At 38.9% G+C, this 27614-nt stretch overlaps 1 protein-coding gene across 6 annotated transcripts in view; it reads right to left on the reverse strand.

Moving 5' to 3' along the window:
- The window catches only part of KIAA1549 (KIAA1549 ortholog), a 150624-nt gene that overhangs the window by 29944 nt on the left and 93066 nt on the right, over window positions 1-27614 (reverse strand). For all 6 annotated transcript variants that reach the window (XM_051623683.1, XM_051623666.1, XM_051623701.1 and 3 more), the window contains exons 7-10: window positions 25007-25066; window positions 22249-22394; window positions 14757-14934; window positions 12439-12623 (exon numbers count right to left, since the gene is read on the reverse strand). In XM_051623683.1, the coding sequence (XP_051479643.1) occupies window positions 12439-12623; window positions 14757-14934; window positions 22249-22394; window positions 25007-25066 (569 nt within the window). The remainder of the gene's footprint in view (window positions 1-12438; window positions 12624-14756; window positions 14935-22248; window positions 22395-25006; window positions 25067-27614) is intronic.

A 27614-nucleotide genomic window follows, 5' to 3' on the forward strand; every position in this document is an offset into this window, starting at 1 on the left:
TCACTGCTTTTCCCTAATATTCAATCTGAACCTCCCCTGATGCAACTTGACCTTACTTCCTCTTGTTGTATCCACAACTTGACCCCACTTCCTCTTGTCCTATCAATCCTCTTGTTCTATCAATCGTCCTGTCAACCCTATGCAAACATTTTCCCAAAGATTTAAAACCTAGTCAGAATTCGGCAATTCCCCACAGAATCAGCAGAAGTATTTTCCTTATTCAAACCATCCTTCTGGTCTTGTTTTCTTCCTTCCTTACCATGCACCCCCAAAAGCTGAGAACACGAACTAGAGCTTCCAAAACAATTTTAAAAATTTCGACAGAGCACTCTATTTTCTCTTAAACCTTGTTCTTTGAGAGAACAAGCTCTTATCTTAAAAAAAGATTCAGTATGAAACTTACACTTGAAAAGAAAACTTTGTCCTGAATGATTCAAATCTTCTAGAGCCAAATAACATTTCTAAATATCTCCAGCTAAAAAAGCTAAAGTTGGCACTATCAGCTCCAGCCAGTATATAAACAGTATGAGACACTGTATGCGTGTGCACGTCTGGATGCCTATATGAAAAAATATGACAGAAAAATATAATGTGAAAATACAGATATAAAAAACATGATACCTGAATATGAAGATAGTCCTCAATGAAAAAATTGATAAAACAGCATATTAAAATTAACAACAATTGAGAAACACAAATACTAATATGATTACTACTGCAGAAAAAATGCTGACAGAAAACCATTTTGTTTCCCAAAAAAACCCAATCCCTACACTTCTGATACCTCACCTCTTACATCAAGGCAACATTATGACTTTAACTGAGAAATGACACTAACCAAAATCTACATTTTCAGTGAAGTGTCTGAAGGATACTGAAATAAAACTCTGCTATCTGCAAGACTAGTCAGTTCACTGAGACTCAGTGGAATGAACGGTGTTGTTCCAGACTGAAGAGGTTTGCTACATCTTCTTATCAATTTCTGTATGCCACCTACTGCGTTCTTCCTTTTCTTTATATCAAGTTACATAGTGTAAAGGATTGGATAATGTCTGCTCATCTGAGGACAGTTAGTCAGAATACTACGTGTGGATCAGTCATCTACTACACACAAATTAACCACAACCAAGGAAAAAAATACATTCTCCTTTTACGGGACCGTTTGTGCTACTGCTGCCTGTCCAGGTGCTGAGCCTCTTTTTGTCAGCCTCAAGTGCCTTTACCTAAGACTGCGCAAACCCAGCATTAGTAAAGATTTCTTATTTTAAATGTAAATTGTTAGACAAGGTTTTAATTTATCTTTATATATTTGTGAAAGAGACAAGACAAACCACTGTGAAAGTTACCACCAAAATGAACATGTCTAAACTACCACATTTGTAAGGCATCATATTATTATACAAATGCAGAATCTGCTGAAATCTAAGGGGAAAATTATTTCAAGTCTGTAAATTGAGTCAAAGCTTTAATTCTACTGTTACATACTGGATTAAAAAAAAAGTATTTGAAGCTCAGTTCCTAGAGAAATCAAATAATTCCTGCAGAGCACACAAAGTCTGTTGGTCAAGACTTAATCCATGAAAGTAGCTAACAGTTTCAGTACTGTTCAAGTCACAGGAATATGACATGGTTGCCACTCTATTGTTTTGCTAGATGCAGAGACACATCAAGAATATCAGCAATGTCTTCTCAAGAAAGCAGATACTGCACATATAGGTCAGTGAATAATTTCAGCAGAAGAGAGGTAATACACTTACTTAGTATCGTTCCTGTAGTTGTTATAAGTGGCATTTTAATTTGGACATAATATGAAGAATACTATATTAAGACAATTTTCTATTGATTTTCTACTAGACTCTTGCCTTATTCCTTGTAGAGCTAGATGCATTGAACAGAGGCTGTTAAAAAAATTTTCCAAGGAAACAAAAGAGCTAAGCATGACTTAAAAAACCAACACTTTATTCTTTGTAGATCATCTATGAAGAGGACAGGAATCTCTGTGAAGAAGTCCTGCTGACTTACGACCTTACTAACATGCTAGCACACGGAATGCTACAAAAATGACAAGATAGAGAAACTTCACAGAAAAGAAATGTTTTCAAGTCTACTTGATAGCAAGTGAATGAGAATTAGTGTTCTCAAAATTAATGTGGGTTGAAGATGTAAATCAGTTTGATTTAGGATGACTTAAAGCTATCAGACATTGCAAACTGCCTTCCACGAGGCAAGACTCACATCACCAAACCCTTCTCTGTATTTCCAGGGCACCACAGGACATAGGGTAGTCTGAATGCACTGCATTACTCTCATGATGCACCAGTAAGGATAATTATATGCAGCTGCTCATGTGCTTGCTAAGGTCATCTTAATTTTAACTCATTTTTTTTCACCGTGCTTCTACTATGGCACCAAAGATGTCACTTAATTCTTCCTCCCACAAGGATCATTCATCCATATTGTTTGCAGTGACTGTTCCATGAGATACTTAAAACACCTACCAATCTATCAAAACCCAAGAATTTAGAAGCACTGAGGAATGCTCACCTTTCTCAGTCTTGTTTTCCTATTCAGCTCATTATTCCGGTATGATTCCCACCCCTTATGCACATAAGTATATCCTCTGCATTTTTGTTTACATTGCTCCCATTCAACATAAACCCATTTGGGTTCACAGCCAGGGACTGCATCTAAAGTATGCATATAAATTCTACATGTGATTCAATAACAATAATGTATAACTGAGTTAAGACACAAGAAACGTTTGTTGATGAAAAAGCTTATTAGAAGATCACATGGAACCTTAGAATCATAGAATAGTTTGGGTTGGAAGGGACCTTAAAGATCATCTAGTTCCAACCCCCCTGCATGGGCAGGGACACTCCCACTATACCAGGTTGCTCAGAGCTCCATCCAACCTGGCCTTGAACACTTCCAGGGATGGGGCTTCCACAGCTTCCCTGGGAAAGCTGTTCCAGTGTCTCACCATCCTCAAACCAAAGAATTTCTTCCTAACGTCTAACCTAAATCTCCCCTCTTCTAGTTTTGATCCTCTCTCTACAAGCCCTTGTAAAAAGTCCCTCTCCAGCTTTCCTGTAAGCCCCTTCAGGTACTAGAAGGCCACTATGAGGTCTCCCCAGAGCCTTCTCTTCTCCAGGCTCAGAAGACTCCCAACTCTCTCAGCCTGTCTTCATGGCAGAGGTGTTCCAGCCCTTGGATCATCTTTGTGGCCCTCCTCTAGACTCTCTGTCATTCTTATGTTGGGGGCTCCAGAACTGGACACAGTACTCCAGGTGGGCAAGCAGAGCTCCATTTCCACAGCCTCCATCAAATTACTGAAAAAAGCCCCATTTTTATTTCTCAAGGTCTTTTTGTGCCATTTGCACTACTTTCCTATGAAATGGAATATGACGCAAACAACTTGTATCATAAACACAAACGCTTTCTTGGCCTTCTTTACAAAAAGTACTAAGCAGCACTGAGAAATGTGCAGAGGGATCCCATTCACTGCTGCTGGTTTAGGAAATGTTTTTAAGCATCAAGAAGGTCTCTAATTCAATGTAAATAACTTCACTTGGTAACTGTGTATGTATGTAAAAAGAGGTGCATGCACAATGGCAGTTCACTCTATTGTCTCTTAGGTGGGATGCCATCACCCTCCCACTACAGCTGTGTTAGTCTGTACTCTCTACGACAAGCCACATCCCAAAAAGAAGCAGGATTTTGAGATCTGATGGGAAAAAAAAAAGGTTGTATGTACAAAATGCTGCCCATTTTCTCATCTTGGATTAAGTACCTCTCCAAAAAGGTGAAGTCTCACACGTGCCACCAAAACAGCACTTCTGTCAATTATCATGATTACTGGTTATAGGTAAAGCAGTTGAGGAAACATGTCCTTGTGGAGAAGAAACACATTTACAAGTTACATGCATTTCTGCTATCAAGTTGGGGAAAAGTAGAACATGGTTTGAGGGACCAGCTCTCAGGGCCTATTGTGGGAAGTGGTGTCAAAACACCACTGTAAATCCAAACCAAAAGGACTCCCTGATGCCTATGGAAAACAAGAGCCGGCATGTGGCCCAAGGCCTACATAAACAGATAACCATGGAGGAACTGAAGAGGTGGGGGGGTCCACTCCAGTTGCTCAATCATTATGTGACTCAACCATGCCTACTGACACTAACCCTCCCGCATTGGCTGCACCAACTCGGATCCAGAACATGCGGCCTGAGAATAAATAATACCTGAAGTATCAATATTCCTTCTATGCTTCTAATTAAAGCTGATGTTCAAATACAGACCTTGAGTGTCATTTCATCTCAATCTGATCATGGGATATTGGATGGTTGAGCATTTCCTGGGACTGTGACGTTTTAATCGCTCTCCCTGGAAGAGCCAGGTCTGAGAGAAAGATTTGATTCAGCCTCACTGAGGATCCTCTCTGAGAAGGAGTTTAGAAAGCAAGGGGGACCAATCTGAATCTTTCTGGGTTACCCAATCTGGGTAGTCAGCACTAGCATGGAAAACCAGAACAAACTAGTATACAGCCTTTGGTTCTCCTCCCCTCCTCTAAAAAGTCAAACTGTGGTTTACTGCTGCCCACCATACAAATGGTAAGTAAAGCAGGAGTCCCTCTAAAAACACCACCTCAGGAATTTTGCTCCCAGAGCAGGATTAAAACCAACGAAAGAAACCCCTAAACTTACAAAACTTTATAAAGCCTGAAATTCTCAAGGCACCTGTTCTGAAATATTTTCTTAAGACAGATTCTTCTCACGAATTTTCATCATTCCTCCTCTTCTCCTCTGTGCATTTCTTACTGTCATACTAATATTACCCTGACAGCTCAGTAAATTTCACAAAATACAAGAGGGATCATGTTGTTGAAAGCCTGTAACTCTGAGTACATCTATGCCCACAGGCTGATGGGATAACTGCTGTAACAGGCAGAATTTTGTGTCTGAATCACACACAGTTTTAGTCTTCCTTCTCAGACAGAAATGCCACAGGGTGTATAGTATCTTAATCACAATTTGGTAAGGTTTCTTTGTACAGTGGTTGGGTGAAAGTGTCAGGACTAAGTCAGAAAAAAGATCACCAACTTTATAGGATAGACAAGCCACTGCTGTATCTCCATTCCCATGGTCTTTTGTGCATAAGTTATGTCAAACAATTGCACCTGTAAGGCCATGGACACAACACTGACATCAACTGCAACCTCTGGGAGACACATCAAAATGCATGAAAAAATTATGAATTAAGGAACTGGACTAGTGAGGCACAAGAACACATTAATAACATGGTTCTCGCTGTCTGGACAGAGTGCATACACACCAGTCAAGAAACACTTTGTCTCCACAAATTATGAGAAAGTGCTAACACACTTTTAAGGTAGAGTATAGTTCAGCAATTTTAATTCATTTTTGTGCTGGTATTTCATTTGGCTAAATGACTAAAACACATTAACACATCTGAAAAGGGTTTAATGCACACAGAAAGTGCAATCATATATATTGCGGAAATAATCTGCTTGCTGAAATGAAGCTACAAGTGAGTAGCAACATTAAAACCTTAGGCAACAATTATTTGATATTGGCCCATTTCCTTGTTCCCAAAATAGCTAAATTCTACACTAAACTCTTTATCATCTTTTGTTAGGAAAGACAGAATTTACTTGCCTGGTATTAATCTAGTCTCAGCAGTCTATTATGTTTAAGATGGTATGAAGTTTATCTGTATTTTGAAAATTGATTACTTTTCTTTTTGTTTAACTCCTTTTAAAAAATGTCACTATAAATCCATACTTCACCTACATTTTTAATAGCATATGCAGATCTAGTCTCCCCCTTTCAAAAACGATGAAATGCTCTAGCTTTTAGAGAGCTAAAAATGTTCTAACTTTTAGAAAGGCTAGCAGTTGTTCAAAGGCCAGTTCAAAAGAATGGGTAAGAACTCGGGGTCTTCTCTGTCTGGAAAAAGAGATGATGAAGACGGGAACATGACAGAGACCTGTGAAATCAGGACTGGCAAGGAGCAAGTGCCCAGGAATCTGCTGTTCCCTGTTCCCTCCAATACAAGGACTCGGCGGCATCACAGAAAACAAAGATGTAGCAGGATAAAAGTAAGATGAAACAAAATCACATGACTCGTCACATGACATACTGTGAAAATCTCTGTGAGCAGCTCAGGTGGGTTTATAAGGACCACACAAGTTCATGGAAGAGAAATCTTTTAAGGGCTACTAAATATCACCACTTCTAGAGCAAGTCCCTTAGCCACAATAACTGGAGGCTGAAGAGCTGCTCAAGGCAAAGCATCACATGTATCTGCCCTGTTCTTCTTCCCTTCTATTGACTTTTGCTTTTGGCACCTGGGCTGGCTGGTCTTTTCCTCTGACCTCCAGACAGCTACTCAAATGTTCGTCAAAAAGCAGATGGAGATATTTTAATTTTTGCTGTATGTATCAGTGTAAGCAGTATATCTAAGTGTGCTATTTTATTTCTAAATTTTTTTAATAGTTATTCCTCATTACAGAAGAAGAGTTCCTACAAAAGAACTCTTGCAGAGGAACTGCCATCGGAGAAATGTACTGTTGAGAAATAATTAAGATGTTGAATACTGTGCTCCTTGTCAGAATCTGGCTATTGACTCTGAATGCAGCAGAACCTGTATGCCAATTCCAAAAAGACCATCTTTTGGATAATTAGTTAAGGCTGCTATTATAAATGAATGATACTTGTTATGCAAACAGTAGGCTTAGACATTAATCACTTGCAGAAATTCATGTCAGTTTTCAAGTAGTTTTCCTCAGATTGGTGTCAGCTGCCTTTCTTAACATGAGTCTCCTTTGACTGGAATTATTCTGCAGTGCAGAGCTGTTGCCTCTATACAGATGAACAAAAGCATTACAGGATGTCAAAACATCACAAGAATCCTTTATCTCAGGAGCAGAAGCCTAGTATTTAGCTTCCAGCAGGGCTGGCCTCTTTGATCCTGGGAACATCCAAGAGGTAGTCTACTGAATACACAATAATAAGCAAAACTCTCAATTCAGAGATGTAAAGTTACACCTGACACATGAAGTTTGGCCATCAGATGTCCCTGCTTGGGGGGGAGAAATAAAAATCCACACAAGCCTCTCTCAGACATCTTGCAGAATGCATGACTCATTACTTGTAACCGTGAGCAACACATGGAGGCCTGGCTGGCTGTCAGAAGCAGCACAGATTAGAGCTGACACACACGGGCTGGTAACTGTCCCCAGGTGATCACACATTAGCTGAGGTTTGCTGGCACACAATGCAAACTGGCATCTCTCCAGCTCTGACACTATCTGTAGTGCCACTCAAGGAGAAGGTGGGGCACTGTACACTTTGTCCCAGGCTTTGTGGGGACTGAGCCACCCCACCTCTCCCATAGGTGAACACACAGGAGGGGCACTGAACTGGAGATATGTATTCAGTCTTCAAGAACCATAAGGCATGCAGAGGGTCCCAGAGAGAATCAATTCCTGGGTGAAGAAGTAAGTTTTTTCCCCTTAGTGTTTTAGGATGTTGCCTTGGAAAATACAGGAGCTGAGTAAGCAACTCAGTTCAAGTTAGCACTGTAAAGGCAATGAATTCAGCATGCCCAGTATTTCCAGGAGAATGTCCAAGACCTTCTAAAGAAATCACCAGTGACCTTGTCCATAGGTGTGAGATTCTTGTCATTAGGGCAGGGAGCCTTTCCATGGCTAGAGCTGAAGCTAGCTCTGAAAAGTTCTAGCAAAGGATTTGGCTTTTTTTTCTCCAAATGCTTGTACACAGCAGGGAAAGAGAAATCCCTAGTGAACCAGGTTGCAATTTAATTTTTGGTTGTTCATAGAGAAAGAAATAATATTGCCAACTTTGTTTGCATTACAGATCATATGCAGAATTCTGGGGGTTTTTTACTCTCTGTGGGAGAGGAAATGGGTTGACAGTGTTTTCACACAAAATTGTCAGTAGTTCAGGTACAGAGCAAAATTATGGTTTGGGCATTAAAGACATGTATCCATTTTTTCATTAAGAAAAAATAACCCACAGCTAAAATTCAATTGCCCACAAAAGCAATTTGAAGCCCACAACACAGCTTCTTTGCAGGACAGTGTTGTGGTGGATACAGGCAATGGCAAGAGAGAGAGAATCCTGTACTTTAGAAATGCCACTTATGCATTTCTGTACTTCCAGAGGCAAAGACATCTGCACCTAGTGCAACAACCCACATAACATCAAGGTGAGTTTTCAGTAGGATGCTACAGCTTACAGAACAAGTCATGAATACTTTATGTGCCCTTTAAATATCTTAGTTCCATTTCTTGAAAATAATTATCCTTGCACAGACCAATGAATCTTACATAGAAATTCACTGCTCTGTTGCTTCCTTAACTCTCACTTTAAAAAGAGTTCAAGTACCTTTGATCTAAGCATGTTAATCTCCAGAATCAAAAATGTAACCTAATACTTTTCAGGTATTGTTAATCCTGCTTTGAGTCAAAGGGACGGATCAGCTAATATGAGCCCCTTCAAGGTCCATATTTTTTTTATTATTTTATCTTCCAACCTGGCTTTGTTAGCATCAGTTTCCACAAAAGTTTTCTTTCCTATGTATTTATGTTTATATTCCCTGAAGCAGCAGACTTCTGAGACTATGAAGCAGAAAAACATCCCTTGGTATTGTTTGAGTTCAGACTCTCCATGTATCCTTTGCAGAAGAATACTTCCTGAGCCATTTTAAGAAGGACCTTTATGCCATTCTGTCTGCAAGATACAGATCCTATGATGAAACCAGAAGGCCAGACGGAGAGAACAAAATCTGGTAGAGTGGCATGGTACACCTAATCTGAAGAACATGCCTTCACTGAATACAGTCTACTTTGCCCATGTCATCACCTTAGAAGAAACATCTTTGATATTACCTGTATTATCTTTGAGAGTGATCTGGCCTTGAGGGTGGGAACAAGAAGCAAATCCAAAATCAAGACCAGCTTCAGAGCTGCTATTGCACACAGATACAGATGCAACCTTGGGTACTTGTATGTGTTTGTCACCACAAAATCTGAATATTTTCCAACACAGCCATCCCTGCTGAAGTGGGAAACATGCTATTATTGACAGTCACAAGTGAGGGACTGTGACTCAAATATTCCAAAGGGGTGTGCACAGAGCAGATAAGGGACCCAAGCAGGTTAGTTGTGCTGGCCAGCATGACTGACTTATTGCGTAATGCAACTTCCTGGTGACCTTCACCTGACACTGAGGTGGACCCAGGGAGCCACACCCTCGGGGCATACACAAAAATAATGTAGGGTTTCATTACCAACAGGCAGCAGTACTAGTTTGCTTAATCAGAAGATAAACTATGAGGGTATGCAGCTTATGACTTATTTTTAATGGTGGTCACAGGAACACACAAATCCTACTCCCTAAAAGTAAACTTTTACATATACAAAATTAAAATTAAAGCTAAAATAATTGTATTTTCTGAGTGCATATAAAAACATTTCAGGAAAAAGCAGGAGCTTAAAAACAGGATTAAGTGATTAAGTGAAGGGAAGGAAGAAAGAAAAGATGGTATCAGAACACATGGGGCTATAGAATCCAGGAAAATTTGTAGTGTATTTAAAACACCTCTCTGAAGAACACAAATTTGTAAGAGACTCTAAACTGAGAATAAAAAGCTCCTGCAAAACTTATGCCTTACTTATGTAATCTGCATTACCATATATTTATAGAAGTTCTCCCTCAACATTTCAAGGAACCAGCCTTCAGTGGCAAAGTCTTTTCCCAGCAGCATGAAGCAAACGGGCTTCCCCCTTGCCCCACTCCCAACTTTATTCAATGCTTTTAAGTCACAGATGATATAATCTACTATCAGCTGCTACTGCGAATTCTAACAGCTTATTATGCTGCCCACTGATCTGGCATGTTAAAACGGCTAATTAAACACTCTGCAAAAGAGAGTGGTGATACCTCTGGAGATCCAGCAGTGCAGTATGGTATCCATTTAATCTGAACGACAGAGAGTCTCAGTTTCTTACCTTCCAACCAACACACATTTTCAAGTGCAGAACATATTGTAGACATATTACACGACTGAAAAGAACTGCCTTCTATTTCCAGTATGGATATGCCATGCATGTGTTAATGAAATACTTTGATATTTATACATTCCGTTTCTATATTTACATTAAAAGAAATTATTTTTAAAAGATTTATGGAAGTGAGAAGAGCTAGCACTATAAATGCATCTTTATGGTTTTTACCAATGAAATATTGATTCCAAGAGAAAACCCACAATCCTTAACCTCAACATCCTTCCATTTACAGATGCAGTGCAGGCCTTCACTTTGCTTTTTGTATCAAAGTCAAGCTCTGTCAAGAGGGGATGGAAATAATTGTGGGTGGGGTGAGGAAGGGGGGGCCTGAGTACATTTTTGTCTTGAGTTTACTGACAGACTTAAATCCCCGATCACATGATTTCACTCCTTTATTTCTTTACACTTACTGCAATTAAAAACTATAAAAAACACAAACAATTATAAAGGGAAGGACAGGACCAAATGTAATTTCTATGCTGTTGTGATTGTCTGGGGGGTCTTCAGTCCTTGTTAAATATGCCCTATTTTGACCTGGAATTCCAACCCACTGTTTGAAGACATGAAGAAAGCCCAAAGACAGCCTGCTACTAAGGAAACAAGAGTAGTCCTTTTGTTCCAGATCTTGGACAAAGGAGGAAAATGGTTTTCAAAGTAGATTCTGCCAGTTGTTTAAAGTACTAAGTGATAAAAATTTAAGACACTTTTATTGCTATACCTCATTTAGTATTAATATAATGAGCCATTCACTGGCACAAAGACTGGAATAGATATCCTTACTGGTTCTTTCTAGTTTGCTTACAGTGAAGAAGGCAAAGTGACAGGCTCCCTAGGCGAACTGAAATGAGACTTGCATACAAACAAGTTCAAGGCTTCTGACTCATGAATGATTAAAATTAAGCATACTGTGGAAGCAGAGGAGAAAAACAACTGAGCCATTTTCGCAAGAGAAAGTAAAACTATGAAGGATGTTTCTGGCCTTACAGTCAACCCAACCCAACTGCTACCTTACAGAAAGCTTGCAACGCTACAGAGGTATTGAAAATGTATGTGATGAAATAGCGAACCAAGGTTAATGATCCTTTCTTGCCTTTTTTGTATGACCCTTCTCAAACTAGCTGAAACTACTATGGGGAACTTCTTCAATCAAACTCTGTTATGTATTACCTCACCACAGGTGAAACAAGGTACCAGAGGGTGAAGTTCATCAAAGGGTACCACTTGTTGCTGACCTCAATTCTGACAGTCTGCAGTAGCAAGGCAAGTGGAAGTCACTATTGATTTGTTCTGACTGCTTTGGAAGTGCAACTGCTTTCTGCTTCTCTCATCTTTCAGATCATTAATTATCTTGAAAGAGAGCATGGTGTACAGACAAGACTTGTTACGGAGAAAGCTGTATGACTGAACATGAGGTGACAGTACAAGAACATGACTACAGTACCAGAGGATTAGCACAGGTGGATTATTTTGCCTTTAATAATGCCTCTGAAGGTATAGGAAGTAATAAGCATCTCTGACACACAGACCAGTTGCCTTCAGTTGTAAAAAGGAAAAGCAGGATTTGTAACCCTTTAGTCACTTTTCTATTCTTTTTACTGAATACATGCTTTGTGAAAATCCTGGGCCACATATTTTTTGCATTTGATCTTGGGCAGGAAAAAAAGACAGACTATTGAATTTCTCATAATTCTAACCCAATCCTCCAACACTCTGGCCAAAATGCTGACCCCTGCAATCTCATGCAGATCCACCAGGTGAAGTTCTAGTCCTGCAACAAGCTCTAACAACAGCGACACAAGAGCCCCGGCAGAATGCAGAACTGCAAGGAAAGGCTCTAGCAAACTCAAGTTCCAGCTTGAGGTACAATGGATGGTGCAGTTTAGCTATCAAATTAGTTTAGCAGAAGCTCTCCCGAGAAAAATTCAGCCCTCTGCAGAAAATAAAGTCAGTGATTCCACAGACAGTATGTTTCCTCTTATTCAGTCCTAGCCACAGCCTTGAAATGAAGTGATAAAGGAAGGCTCCTTTCAGCCTCCGTGCCCACATTTCAGAAGGATGTATCTATCTAATGCACTACCATATTCTTAGGAGAATAAATAAAAAACCACAGTGGGATTCTTGAATCTTCAGCTATCCCTTGACTTTTTTCCTTTTTTCTTTCTTCTTTTTTTTTTGGTTTTGTTTGAGTTTGTTGTTTTATTTTAAACCTGAAAGCTCTGAAACCGTGTTTCCATATGCTACTTAAGGATGATAGGTGTTCCCTAGACTCTCACATTTATTTCTGCTCAGAATACTCAAGCTCCTCTCAGCCCAGCTTCCCCTTTTACCTTCTGTCGCTGCTGAATGTTGCTGATTGTGTCTGGCTGAAACTCCAGTTTGTCTGTTCGACAAAGCTTCCAGTATAAAATAACAACGATCAGGAGCACCACACAAACTGGGACTGCCACACCAACAATAATCCATAGGTTGCTATTTTGTGATTCTGAGGTGGACTCCTTCAGCTTCTCCACAGCTGTGAAGTTAAAAGAAAGACAGCAATTTTATGTGGTTATGTATTTTTAAATGAGGACACTTCAAGGTTATGTATTTTTATGCTCTTGCAAATGGTAGTTAAGGAATTTATCAGAAACCAGCTGCACATCACAGAAAATGTCATACCACTTGTAAGTTAACATACGTCATGCTCAGGAAGCATGGGACAGGTGATCAATTGTTCTGGCCTACGTTCTGAAGACTTGTGCTTAAATTAATAATGAAAATACACTTCTGCCACATCATTCTAGAACCCACAACTGAGCTGACATAATTAAACGGCTCCAGAAAAATGACTTACCAGTAACAGAGGTGAGCACTTTCCAGCCTTACTCTGCCTCTATCCTGCTTTAAGCACTATTATCAGCTGACTCTTCTCTTCAGTTATACATTCTATATTTTCTTACCTTCCCCATCAATAACCAAAGTTGAAATTAGTAAGACCCTTCTCCCCAAAACATACAGTTCTGCATTTTTTATTAATTTTTTTTTCCTTTCTCTGTTTAATCTTCAGCATGTGAGACCCTTTAGCCCCAAACAGAGAAAAAACTACTGGAAAGTAGTTCAGTCCTTCATGTAAAAACTGAACTGGAAAAATCAACAAACCTTTCATTTTCTCTATTTTGCATAGTGGTTATATGTGGGACTAAAAACCACAGCAGTAATAAATTTCTTGTCAAACTGACACACTTGGCTAAAATGATGTTTTCATGTTAAAAGCAGTATCTCTATGCAATCTTATTTTTTTATATATAATTTTTATAGAGTCATTCTAATGATGAACCTAGAGAATAGAAGATCATAAAATTCTTATATTTTATAAATTTTCTCTTCTTTTTGTAACTTTTTGTCTATTTTTTTCCAATAAGAAGAAACATTTAAAAAATATTCTACAATTCTATGCCTCTTAAAAGAACTTCCTAATTATGTGCCAGGTTCAACATGCAGCATAAGCTATAAACACCTCATGAAGTTTGTTCAACACTTAGCATTTTTTGTAAATGGAATTTATTCTTGCAACATTTTTGCATTTCTTTCTAACCAATATTGCAGTCCATTAAACAGATGTACATGAGCTACTAACCTATCACTAAACTACGATTTTAATGAGTGGAAAAAAATTAGAAACACATCCAGATGGTGCCATTTTTACTATTTTCTTTCTTGTATTTCTGCAGAGAATTTTAAAAATCAAACACATGCTTGTTCTACTGGCAAAATACCCTGCAGTACAATGTAACTCATGCCTACATATTGCACCAAAAACAGAAGAAGTAATTAAGCATTCATATCAATCAGGTATTTTGTAGATCATATACATGTCTGTTACTGTTTTAAAACAAAACAGCAAAAGTTTTTTCTCTAATCCTAACAGAGCAGGTCTTCTGTGTCCAAGCTTCCTGAATAGCCTTTATATGACTTTATACGAACTGTCGTATTTTTTCTGATGTATATCTAGTAAAAGATCACATTACTTTTATATTCTCTTTATTAAAATATTACATTAGTTATAGATTACTAATGGGCAAACAAATAAAAATAAGGTCAATCACATTCAACACAGGAAATAAACTGTTTCTTTTCAATTACACCATCCAAAATGCCCCAATTAGCATTAGCCTACATCTTTCACTCACAAAAACATAATTCAGGCAAATAAAAACTTAGTGACTTGTGTCACGCTTCACTGCCATTACTCAGCTAAAGGAAACACTCCTTTAACTCTGACATCCTCCCATCCCACAATCGTGGGTTTTGTGCAAGCTCCTGGGCAAGTTAAGCTGTATAGAAATATTAGATTAGAAGAAAGAGAAGTGGCAGGGACGTATCTAGTTGGCACAGTCATTTTCTAGCACGAGCACTAAGTGAATGCAGTGAGGCTTGCACTTAAGGACCCTGCTGCAATTCCAAGCTCAGCAGAGACTTCAAGAGGCAGAGCAACACCCCATAGCTCACTGCAAGACTGCTAAGATTTATTTCCTCAGGAGCACCCCAAGAACAAAACGCTGCAACAGCAGTCACTGTACATGGCCACTAGTTCCAAAGCTAATGTCACACTTCCTTGTTTCTCTCTGTGGGATCATCATATCAGTGTGGATTTGATGGGGCTTACGCTGTGCAACGGTGCCTTCAATGCGGTATCCAAGGATGATCGCAGCCCGCTGGATATCAACTCTGTTCATCAGGTCTGAACACTTCAGAGCACTGAGTCTCTCTCCATCTTGGTCCTCCACAAAATAGATCAGCTCCACAGGGTTATCAACACCAACTAAACGTGACACGTTCACAATCTGAGAAGAAATTCGAAAGCTTTTAAAGTTGTACTTATTCGGGGCTCCCATACATGTGGTCTTTCAGTCCTTACCCTCTCTCCCCCTTCCCTTCATAGGACCTGGACCTTAAGGACACTTAACTAAAAAAGACACTTTTGGAACAGCTTTGGCCAAGATGGCATCAGTACCTGTCTTAATTGCGACTGCGTGCAACCCCTAATGCATAAGAAATATTCCACCTTGTATTATTATGTAGAAATAAAATTTCTGTCCTACAAAATCTCTCTATCTGTGACATCATAAAATATGATATTATAATAACCAAGTAACTGCTTTGAACTGGTACAGTTTGGAAACTGTCAATATCTAGAAAAGTCTGATGGGAAGATGTGCTGTGTGTAGTGCTCTAAAATACAAAATACAGCAACCACAACATATACACAGGCTAGTTCTCTCACCTGAGAAGAGCTAAGCATAGCTACACAGAGTCAATATTCAGTAAAAATAATACAGTTCCAAACTAAAATTCATTTCAATTAATTTCATTTTCACCTAATACTTATACAAAAGATTCTGAATGGAAATCTTTCAGGTGAAGACAACATTGCTGGCATAACATATTGGCATCTAATGACACAAGCATTACTTAAGTGCTCCAGGACCCTGAGAAATTTACAGAAATATCTATTTTGTAACTGAAAAGAAAATTTTCAGAGAAGGGATCCCTTGTATAATACATTTTTATGGCAAACGTGAAGTTCTTTTTATTTATTTATTTATTTATTTGTTATTTTTATTTGTTTCATGACAGATCCAGTATTGAAGAAAAGAATAACTGCTTTAATTCTAAAGATGCCCACACCAGGTCACTCTGGAAGCCTCTATTATTACCTTTAGCACTTGCTGGTTAGCAGAAGCTACTGAAAAGATTAGTGTGATTGTACTTTTCCTTCTCTAAATACCTACTTTGACTTTGCTTTGTTATTCATAACGCACACATCTTTGTTCCAGTTTTTCCAAATGTTAAGCAGCTACACAAGCAAATACTCTGTTAGCTTCAAATAGAATTATTTGTTCTTCCTCAGCAAAAACACCTGCACAACCACCTCCATCCTCCAAACAGCTCCCTCTGGCATCCACCTTTCCTCAGGAAGGAATGCATTCATCACTGTGGGAAGCAATTCCCTACCTACTTCTAAAGATGTTAATAATCAAAAGAATGCATGCTATGAGGAAGCCCTGTAGATACTCTCTAACCACCAAACATCTACATTGCATATGAGAATCACATAACAATTTTGAATTCCTGTAAAATTAGATCTTACATATAATAACTCTCCTCTGTTTAACCATTTACATGCATGGTCAACTCAACCTAGAATCAAGCCAAACAAATAGTAGATGCTCTGTCATATAAAACTGAGTTTGAAGAGCCCTGGAAGGAATTGCCACAAAAAGAGCAATATATTTGCTTCCTTCAGAACTACCCTTTACTATGAAGTACATATTTAATCAATTAGAATCTCAAACACTGCCCACAGGCCTACAGTAAAACAAACACACAAATTTTTCATGCAAAACTTTGTTTTTTTCTTTCCTAGTTTCCAACAAAACAATCATGTTGAAGGGAAGCAGTGCAATGTTCTGTCTCAACAGAGATGATGTTCTGGTCTTTGAAGCATCAACTCAACATGTCCTAAAGAAGCATTTCCCAGGAATGGCAAGAGCAAGGTGTATAATTAAAAAAAAAAAAAAAAAAAAAAAAAGTGATAGAGAATAAAAAAGAAAGGGAAAAAAGTCTTCTAGGCCAAATCAACTGAAAGCAAACAATAGTGTTCAATGTCAGTCACATTTGATGTAAGAAACAGGACGCCTACAAATAGAGCGGAAAAATGTGCATATCTCTGAAACACAGCAAGACTAGCTAAAAGGACCCATTAACCAAACCTGAATGCTGTTCTCTCTTCTACCAGCCAAGAGGAAACCAACCCCTGCCTGAATGTAATGAAAGAGTGTCAATACACAATGTTTCAAAACATATATTCAGAAGCTGCAAGGCTGAATCTGGTTTCACGGGACCAAAATATATATTTAGTTTACAAATGTCCACAGCTTTGTATTTCTGCTTCATCTGGGCTGCCTTCACCACAGCTTGGCCTCAGTGCACAGAGCAGCAGGGTGCATGGACTGGTACCTGCTTTCAGCATGGATGAATCCTTCCTGAGTAGCACTTAACTCACATGGACATCAAGGGAGTTAAAAGGCCCCATAGGACTGAAAGTCATTGGGTTCTTCATTTCCTTTTAAGAAATCTCTCTGTGTGCAGCAAAGGAACAGAATTAGAGAAATTTAGAAGACTCTCAAATTGAATCAGCATTTTATGGTGTTGTGGAGTACCCAGAAAGTACTATAATTATATTAGTGTTGTACATACAGGATAACAGAAACTGGCTGAATGGGTTAAAAAAGGAACTTCTCTACAGCTGCCTTTGGAAAAGCAAAGGGGAAAGAGGACAGATACCAGGGCAAGTTGCCACAACCTAAGCAGGGACAGAGATGTGTAAGAACTGTCAGAGTGGAGACAGGAAGAAGTAGCTAAAGGTGTTTCAGCACAGTATAGAGAACACGGGAATGAGCATGAAGAAATTCAGTGGAGGGTGGAGGTGCAGGCTGGTGTTGATGACTAAGCTCACTGGTTTAAGGTAAGTTTTATCTGTTCTATATGAATGCTCACACCACACTGAGGGAAGCTGCAGACAACCTTTCAACTCCAAGGGGAGATGATTACGGATTTCTATTCTGGGAAAGCTGATGGCTGAGCAAGGCATTCTTGAGGTGACTACAAGACCATTGGACTTCTACATAAACATGGCAACTGTGACAATATCAGTACTTCAGTTTTCATCTCTGTCATATTGATTCACTAAAAACTTTTCATCTGAGTTTGCTGCAACACAGAAATGGCACACTGGAGCTGAACTGGTTTTAAGTCTGTTTATAGAATTGAGGTAAGGCAGCCACTGAGCCCATTTTTACTCAGTTCCTATATACTAATTTTTGTTCCATTTTTCTCCAAATTATACTCTCTGTGCAGCTTCACACTGGTTTAGTCTCACATTTTACAGAGATGTCTCTATTCTTGAGAGTGCTAAGAATGCAAGAGGAGGCAAAAATTGTATTTTCCAGGCATCCAGCAATGCAACCCCTGTGCAAAGAAGCATTTAAGCATTTTACATTTGTACTTTGGCAGTGAGAGGTGACATCGGCACTGAAGAGACCCAAGAATTTCAGTACAGGGGATGCAGAAAATTAAAAAAAAAGAAAAAGAAAAAAAGAGAGGTTGGACTCAATCTTCAGAGGTCCTTTCCAACTCCTATGATTCTATAAAGAAAAGACTAATTCCACTTCTGTGAACATAAATGATACCATCCTTTGTTGATAGTAGATGCACATTTAACCTCCACTGTGTTCAGGCATCAGTAAATTTAATTCAAAAAGTGTTTTCAAGAGAACATCATAGATCAGTGAACAGAGTTGCCATGGCAACAAACTCTAGTTCATAATTTAAAGTGGGGAAACCCAGGTGGTGGGCAAGCTCACATGGTGTTTCCAAAGTGTCAGTCAGCCAGTGGGATGTCCTGGTCAGCAACCCATCAGGAATAAGGAATCCTTGGGTGAAGTGGTTAAGGGTTTCAAAGGCATGAGCATTACTTAGAAACATGTAAACATGCAGACACACAATTCCCAAAATTCAGGTACAAGGATTGCCTTCCTGTTCATTCCCTAGGGAAAAAAATAATTTAAAAAGTTTTTGCTTTCTGCCCTATTAAAAGTAGGATTTCAGTGTCCAGGCAATTAAATCAAAGCTGTGCTGTGGCCTGAACAGTTAAGCACACAAGGCAACATTAAAGCTTATGTGGAAGAGGCATTGTAGATAACCTGTGCCCCAGGTCTAAGGAAGCTCTCATGGGTACCTGTTAAGAGCAGGCAGTGGCAGTGCAGGTCTCTGGCAGCCAGCTGCCTCCTGATGTGCTCTGGCTGGTGCTGGGCAGCACTTGTCAGAGCACCAAACACTTGCCCATTTTGGCAGACCCTCCTCATGCTGAGCTGGGGAGGCCAGGAAGGGAATCGAGAGAGCCAGGGCATGGAAAGCAATGCTAAGGACATTTCCTCTGCTGGCTTGCAGGGGCTCGACCAACTGGCTTGCCAAAACAGAGACAGAAACAGGCTGTGGGCAACCTGGCAGAGGGGCTGGTCTCTGCGCTGGGCAGTTGTCAGAGGGGTGAAACGCCTCTGAGGAAAAGGTGAAGCAGCAGCAGTCCCCAAAGACTCCATTTAAAAGCCTAAAACCTCCCAGCAAGACCAGGCTTTTACTCAGATTACACACTTGAGACAGCCACATGAGCTGCCAGTAGAGAACCAAGAGAATGAACCTCTGCCTTAATGAAAAGCTCAGTTCAGTCATTATGTCCCCTCACAGCTACTAATTCCTCACACACATCACAATACAGTGCTGCCTAAGGTGTTCTTTAACTCAGAACATCCTTCTGCCACTTAGTAGGATCACCTCTTTGCTTTCTTTCAAAAGACCAAGCATATGAAATGAAGGAAAATTAATTAATTTTGCACTAGCTTCTGGTATATTTTTAAATTACAATTAAGCCATTTAATTCCTCAGAAAATTTAATGATAAATTGTTAAGAAAAACTAGTGACAAAATATAGCACAGGGTCTAGCCTCTGCAGACACAATGCAAACTCCATTCAACATGTACCTTCAATTTCCAGCAACAGCAGATACATATTAAAAATGTGTTATTTGCTCTGTGAAACATTAATGTAAGGATTACACAAAAATGAATGGAACTATCTCATGTATAACAGTCAGATGTGGAACTCGTAAGATTTTATAGAATACAGAATGATTATAGGATTTTTTTTAGCATGCAATGCCACCTGTTAATAGTACAAATAGGCAAACAAGAAGGGAAAACATCTTACTTGGGCACCCTAAGTAGTTCAAAGCTCTTATTGAAAGTGTCAAGATTTAAAGAGTATTTTTTACAATTCTTAGATCCTAACACATGCTTTTAGAAATGAAATCTAAACTCACAAGGTATCATTTCTATTTTCTCAGTATGTGAAAGGAAACTAGTATGCCTGCAGCAACATTCACAAATAATTACTCCACCTTCTGACCCACAGGCCTGATTTTCCCCAGAGCTTAAAACTGTCACATTTCAATACACTATAAATACCTTTCACCTTAGAAAAAACTCCAGTCTATTGAGGGGCTCAACACAAGGGAAATGTGTGTCCAGTCTTTTGTGGATACAAGAATGTCCTGCTAATAAAAGTATCCAACACTTTGGTGCTGCTGGCAGCTTCCGTTCTTATTTTCACTTCATTGTGACCTACTACCATAGCAGTCACTGCTTGGTGTACAAGAAATAGATACAGGAAAACCTGGATATAAAGCACAAAGAACATTAAAAGCTCTCCCTGAAGCCACTAACAGATGCACGCATACACACTTGAAACACAGTTTATAAACTTGGCTATGAATAACAGAATTAGCAGGAGTAAACCAAAAAGGTTTCTTGTCAATGACTATGGACCAGATCCTCAACTGACAGCGGGCAATCCTTGAAAGCAATTGTCCTCCACTCAGAAGCCCACTACCAGGTGCATGACTCCAGCTGCACATGGTAATCTTCAAGCTGTCTCACCTACTACACACCTGAACATGCTGCCAAAGCAAGGTACCAAAAAGCTGTAATACCTGATGATACCTACCATTCTCATGCAGGAAAGCAGGACACCTATCACAGACATCTACCAGGCAAGGTCTCTCTTTCAGCCTTCCTTCTTCCACATCTCCTTTAGTTCAGTGCTAACCCTATCTGATAGTATGGGTTGTGAGCATCTGAAGAAGCCCTGCATTCCCTGGGATAGTATGATGTTTTGACTACAGCTAAGAGAACCCTCCACTGCCCAAAGATAGCAGTTTACAGACTCTCTGCACTAAGTGGCATAAATGAGCAGTACTGCTGTCTGGCACATAAGCTGCAGAGCTCATCTTATGTCCCAGTAAGCATTACAAAGACGTAAGAAATAAACTCTATTTTCATTTTCTGAAATACTATTCTTTAGCTAGGAAGGACCTGCTCATAGTTTTATGTGTGCAAAATTAATTACCTGAGCTTTATTATGTAAAACAGTAAAACCATAATCTACACTTACACATTTTATAGACTGTGGTACATATGTTAGCAATGTAAGGAATATTTATTTATTTTATATGCAAAGGGAGGACTGTGGCATAAACAAAAAAGTGGTGTTGGGAATAGCAAATCTGAAGCAGACAGCTATTTACAGCAACTCAAAGCTGCACAAAAAAAAAATAAAATTGCTGAAACAGATGTTTCTGAAACAGGAAAACAAAAGTAAGAAAATCTCAACATCTGGAAATGTAAGTGGTAGCAAAAACTGTAGGATTGAATTAAATAAAGATAATAGGTCTGAACTAGTAGAGGAACATCTGTGAAGTAAACCAACTGTCAAAGAATTAGCTGGAAAAAGTAATTTTGAAGAAAATGAGCCATTAAAAAGTATTTTGACCTTCACTGTGTTGAACTGACTAGAAAGAACACGTGAGAATTTAGAACTTAAAATTAAATATCCAAGTCTTCTGGGACATTATGTGAATAATTCCACCTATAACAAAACTATAAAGCAGCACTGGAATCCAGATAGCAAAAGCTGCCATGTGTGTAAAATTTGACATGATCAATTGTTCTTACTTGAAAGCCATTCCTGTGACCAAGGGTACTGTGACAAATAGGCAGTTAAGGGGCAGAATATACTAACTCTACTGCTGCATCGAGCTGCATATGATTTTGTTTCATATTTCTGTACCACCACCAAAACAGTACAGAGAGCTGTGAAGTATCTGTTCTAACAGAGCATTTTGACTCAGGTGAGTATCCTGTCTCCTTTTGCTAGGCACCTCACGTTAACTCAGACAAGATAGCAAGCTTTTAAAATAGGAAGTAGGTAAAATAATTTTCAATACAGTTTTTAGGAAGTCCTCAGAATATTTTAGTAGCCACTTGGAAGTACTCAGTTGTTCCCAGTTGTTATGTTTAGCTTAAAAGACAACCAAAGGTATCCAAAAGAACCGTGTTTTAGGTCCAAAACACAAGCATCACCAACTAACTACATGTGAGACATGCTTTTGAGTTATCTTACCCAACTCAAAACCTAGACAATAGGAAATTATTCAATAATTTATTCCCTTTTATTTCTTCCTGTGACTTTGAGCTCTCAATACCTGCACGATGTTGCTGCCTGCAAAACTGGCTCGTCTCCATATCCGCCCTCTGGCCAAAGCCTCGCTTAACAGGTGAGCCAGTTTCCGCTCCATCTCAGCCTGAAACACTTCCTCCTGAATTCGCTGGTCGATGACACCCAAGAGAACTACATTGCAGAGAAAGTAACCCAAGAACACAAATTAATTCGCAAAACTTTTCAGTGTCTTTTCTGCAACTTCAATTACAAGCATTGAGTCACCCTGTGGCGTCTCACGGGCAACTCAAGAGCAGCTGTATTCATATGTGAGTCCTGCCCCACTCAGCCAGAGGTTACATCTTGGAAATGAAGACATTTGGAGGGAAAAGGTTAAAAGGAGTAAATAGCAATAATAATAATAAAAAAAAATGACAGAGGGAATTTTTGGAATCTCAACCAGTCTAGACAGACCCAGGATGCTGAAGAAACAATTTCAATTCTTTAAAAACCATAAACTTATGAGCATTCAATGAATAGTTTCAAAACAAGAGAAAATTCAGCCAAGTAGTCTGCTGCAACTACTGTCAGTCACAATGCCACGCTGGGAAGTGATAAAAAGGTGGAGGTGGGCAGGGCAAGGGTTCAGAATTGAGGAGAAAAAAATAGGAGACCAGCAGCACAGGAATGACATTGTGTAATCTAAGTGCAGCTTTCCTAGATTAGATAAAGATTAAGAAATATGGCAATCATAGCACACAAAAAAAGCCCTGATAGGAGCCTTGCTCACTTCACTTCCCAACTCCAGGTACTCCAGATCACTGGGGAGGCTAATACTGAGAGGAATCCCTCAGAAACAAAACACAGGAAACATGAAAAGTGTGGACCTTTACTAAAAATATGGCATTCAGTAAAGTGGAGTGAATGGAGAGACTGTCATTCAAATGACCTAATTAAACATCCCTAAAGGACAGTAAACCAACTCATGCTCACTGCAGTAAAATAATTCAGTTTTCATTTCTGAAGCTTTCCACTAAAGTGGTTTATAATTTTAAAAATCCCCTTTTCACTGTTTTCATGTTTATTTTTGTTTTGTTTTTTTCCAAGTGTGGTGCTTAACAAAAAGCCACCCAAACAGATAAAATAAATCTAATTTGAATGGTTTTAAGTTTTGAAACAAAAGCACTAAAACCACTGTTTCAATTTAAAAATTTTCACTGCAGATGTCATAAAAGGAAACATTTTCATTATTTCTCACAGACATCAACAGCATCTGCCTTCTAAATTCAATCACAGACTAAGGATCTCAGAATTAAATAGCAAAATAAACAGAAAGTGGCCTTAGGCTATTATGTACAGTAAGTAGAAAACCATTCGTGACTGTGTATTGAATTTCAGTATCAATGAATTATGCTTAATAGCATGAACTGTATTCTGTAACTGTGAGGGACAGAAGCAGAGAACACTGCATATCCCAGTGTTTTATGACCACTGGGATACATGCACATGTATCTGGGTAATCTAATATTAAAAACCTCACATTTACATGCATAATTTCTGTAATTCTCCTATGTCATGAATCATTACTTTACAGTACAATTTACAGACTGAAAGGACTAACCCAGCCAAAGTCTACTTGCTCTTCCCAGGCTGCCTTCAAGAACTGGGATTACAAAAAAAATTCCTCTAGAGCAAAAAAGGTGCTGCAATTTACTTTCAACATCTTAGAGTCTGAAAGCATCGAAAAACACCGAGGGACACGATTTCTGAGCTGGAAGAATCCTCTTCTTATTGCAGGATCTAAGGGAACTTCCAGCTACAATGGACAAAGGAAACCTAAGGCTCAGCAAGAGAGTGGGGGTCAGATCAAAAAAGACAACATAAATCTCTAAGGAAGGACAATATTGGATGTGGGAAACACACAAGTAGCTTCTCTCAGGTTACTGAACACGATTTGAAACTTGTTTTTCTTCTCTGAAAAAAACCGGTGGGTTTCAGAAGCTAAGTTGCAACTTGGTTTCCTCTGTAAAAACTAAACTGGGTCACTGCAGAGAGGAGAGAGGGATATCTGAAAGAAGAGTAAGTCTATACTACTGGTGAACTACAGGTGGAAAAGTTGTGAGAAGACAAAAGTGTATCCAATCAGACATCTGCACCATAAGAGGAAGTTTGAAAGCCTGGTCACTGCTCAGGCTTTCTGCTTAAAAGGAGCAGGTAGGACCTTTAGCATACGGGCAACCTCAACAACCTTTGAGCATCTAAATGTGACTGCTCAACCATATCTGTGAATAATGGCATAAAACTTCCAGAAGATTTGGGTGGGAGGAATCTGCTGTGAAAGAATCAGAGAGATCAACCAAATGTGATAAAACTCTTTCATGTACTCAGGTTGTATCTATAGTAATTTTGTTTTATTCCTTGTATGTTTTAGTAGAAACTGCCACACAAATTTTTAAATTTTCTCTTAAAATAAAACCACAAAAATCAGTGAGGTATATGGACAGCACACAGAGTAGACATTTTATGTCTGAAAGTGTAAGTTGACTCACTAAGAATGAACTGCTTTACAGATAAAAACTACTTTGTGTTCATTATCAAGGAATTGCAGTAGTTCATTTCAGACCTGAAAATTACATTTCTCAGATATTTCAGGTCACTAGGTCTTTTGGTTTTGGAATTTATTCAGCTCAAGCATGTTATTACCTCATAAAAATGCAGCACCCCTAAGCTATCGATATTTATGTAGACTAGTTATCCTCCTAACAAAAATAACTGCACCCTTACTTACTTATAGAGATACATACCTGTTCTCACCCAGGAAGATTTCATCAACCGAGACACGTTAAGCTTAGGATAATGAAAGGCTGAGGGAAAAACAGAATGGAAGAAAAGCATCTGTAAGAACAGTATTCTCAACAACATAAACAAAAATAGACGCCACTTCGTAATTTATACTGTCAGTAAGCATCTTATTTACACAGATGTATTACTACTCCCGAGGCTATGCAGACACAATGGTAAAGAAATTGCTCTGAACATACACTCCCCAGTTTGCCTCTGAACAAAAAGAAGGTAACTGAAGCAGTCAGATTTAATTCCAGGAAGATTTCAAGCTGCTGTACTGCGGTCATTGCTCCTAGAAACTTACAAGCTCTCTGTCTGAATTGTGGCTCTTACTGAGCTAGCTGCAGGATCAGCTTTTGCTCAAAGGGCAACGAGGCAACTCATGAGTGTCTCAGAATAAAAATAAGACCTTCTTTGAAGCAGAAGCTACATGGAAACACTAAATGCAAAGCAGAAAACTGAATAGATCTCATTTGTGTTCCAGAGGAGTGCAAGGGAAAGCATTTAAAAAACGTTACCTTGATGTAGACAAATTTTATGGCTTATCTGTTTGGCTTAGTGGCTGTGAGGTTTCTACATTTCTCAATTCTTCCAAAAAGCTCTGCTCCAGAGTGAAATCCTTGCCCCAGTGAAGTCAATAAAGTCTATTTCCACTGACTTCAGTAGAAGTAAAATTTTCCCCAAGGTTTCCACTGGAGAGCAGTAAAGATATGTTGGGAAACAAGTGAAGATGGGGGCTGGGCCAACAGTTTCCTCAAAGAAATTCTTAAGCTTCACTAGGGCAGTAAGAAAAAGGAATGGTCTTAACTTTTTCAAAATATTTAATCCAGATGCAGTTTGCAAAGCATTATAGAAAGGTTAATTTTAAAATAATTTCATGGATAGGAAGATTGTGGCACAAAAATTAAATTATCTGGTCCATGCTAGATCAATTTAGAATAAAGATGTCGTGTCTTTAGCTGTAGACTAGTTGGCCATAACTTCATGTTTCAAAGAAATAGAAAAATATCATTTTTCTATTTTAATTCTGCAATAATTTGTAGAGTAGCTGACCACTGTCAGCTTAAGAAACTTATTAATTTTTTGTTAAGGCAAGAGCAAAAGAACCATTAGTTATACTGCACTTTTATTTTCCTAGATTTATAAATAGTCCTATGAAAAAAAAATAAAATTTGGTTATCCCACCTTTATTTCAATAATAGCACCACTAGCTTCAAGAGAACCACCTGGGAGGTACTTTGTGACTTACTACGCAGAAGGGTATCAGAATATGGTCCTTTATTCTGAACAGGAAACGCTGGCCCTCTATACACTGACCATGATGCATCAAATTTCCAGAACTCTCAGAAAGACAAAAAAGCACCTCACAGTTCATTTAAAGAAACACATCTATTTTTTGCATACTATTACATGATGCTTCTGATTGCAGCTTTTAGATCAGAGTTCTATTACTCTGGCCAAACAACCTGAACAAAAAAAAAACCAAACTAAACAGCATCTGTTTTTTTTCCGAAGCATGGAAAGAGCGAGATAAGACAATAAAAACCTTCAACAGCCCTAAAACTTTGAACTGCTAGCAGTTGTGAGTTGTTTCTTTTTCTTTTAAACCAAAATCATGCTTTGCCTCAATACTTAATGTTCTCTTCACACTTTTTCTAATTAGTGCTTGAAAATTATTTAATTAATGCAAATTGCTGGATGAGTATTCACTTAAACTTTTCACGGAATTAATAAAATTTAAAAATAAAACAACTTGAGCAGAAAAACTTGAAACTGAAAAGAAAGATGTGCTGTGATCATCGGCAGTGAAGGCTGGGTTCTAAAATCTGATGAAGAATTGATTAAATTATGGACACTTCTGCCACTGAGACCATGCTCACAAGTCAGAAAATCGAGGCTCCAACTCCTGTTCCATAGGTCACTCAAGTGCCCCACCAGCACACACGTGGCCAGATCCTGAGCTCAGGCTGGAGTCTCAGCACTGCAGCAAGACCTATTTGCAATATTCTTGATGCCCCCTGGAACTAACAATTAAAACCAGCACAGTCTGATTGTTATTCTGAAGGGGAAGCTGGATGGGTAAAATGCAATTATTAGTTAGATTGCAGCTGGTCTGCTAATGACTGTAGATGCACTTAACAAAGTAGATGCTGTCATCATTAGAAGAGTCTAACACACAGGCCCTGAAGCACCACACCACGTAACAGCATTGATTCAATGCTGACTGAAAAGGCAAAGGGTCACCCAGTCACCTCTTGACAGCAGGACACTGCTTGGGCAACATGGCCTTCACCAGATGATCCAGCAAGGATCTCTCTGACCCTGTCATACACAGGCATGTGGAACCAGGCAGCATAGAACTGGTACCATATTGATGGTTCCTATTTCTGATAAATGGAGGAGCAGTAACAGAAAGCATGGAGGGAATGAAATATTTGGAAAGAGAAGGCATCAATTGAAAAATAAGATTTCATGCAAATATTGGGATGTGAGCATCTGTTAGAAGTGTGATCCAAAATCCACTCAGGTAAAAATTGCCAAATATTTGTCCAGTCTCTGGACTGCATC

The sequence above is a fragment of the Apus apus genome, chromosome 1 (assembly GCF_020740795.1).
Source record: "Apus apus isolate bApuApu2 chromosome 1, bApuApu2.pri.cur, whole genome shotgun sequence".
NCBI lineage: Eukaryota > Metazoa > Chordata > Aves > Apodiformes > Apodidae > Apus > Apus apus.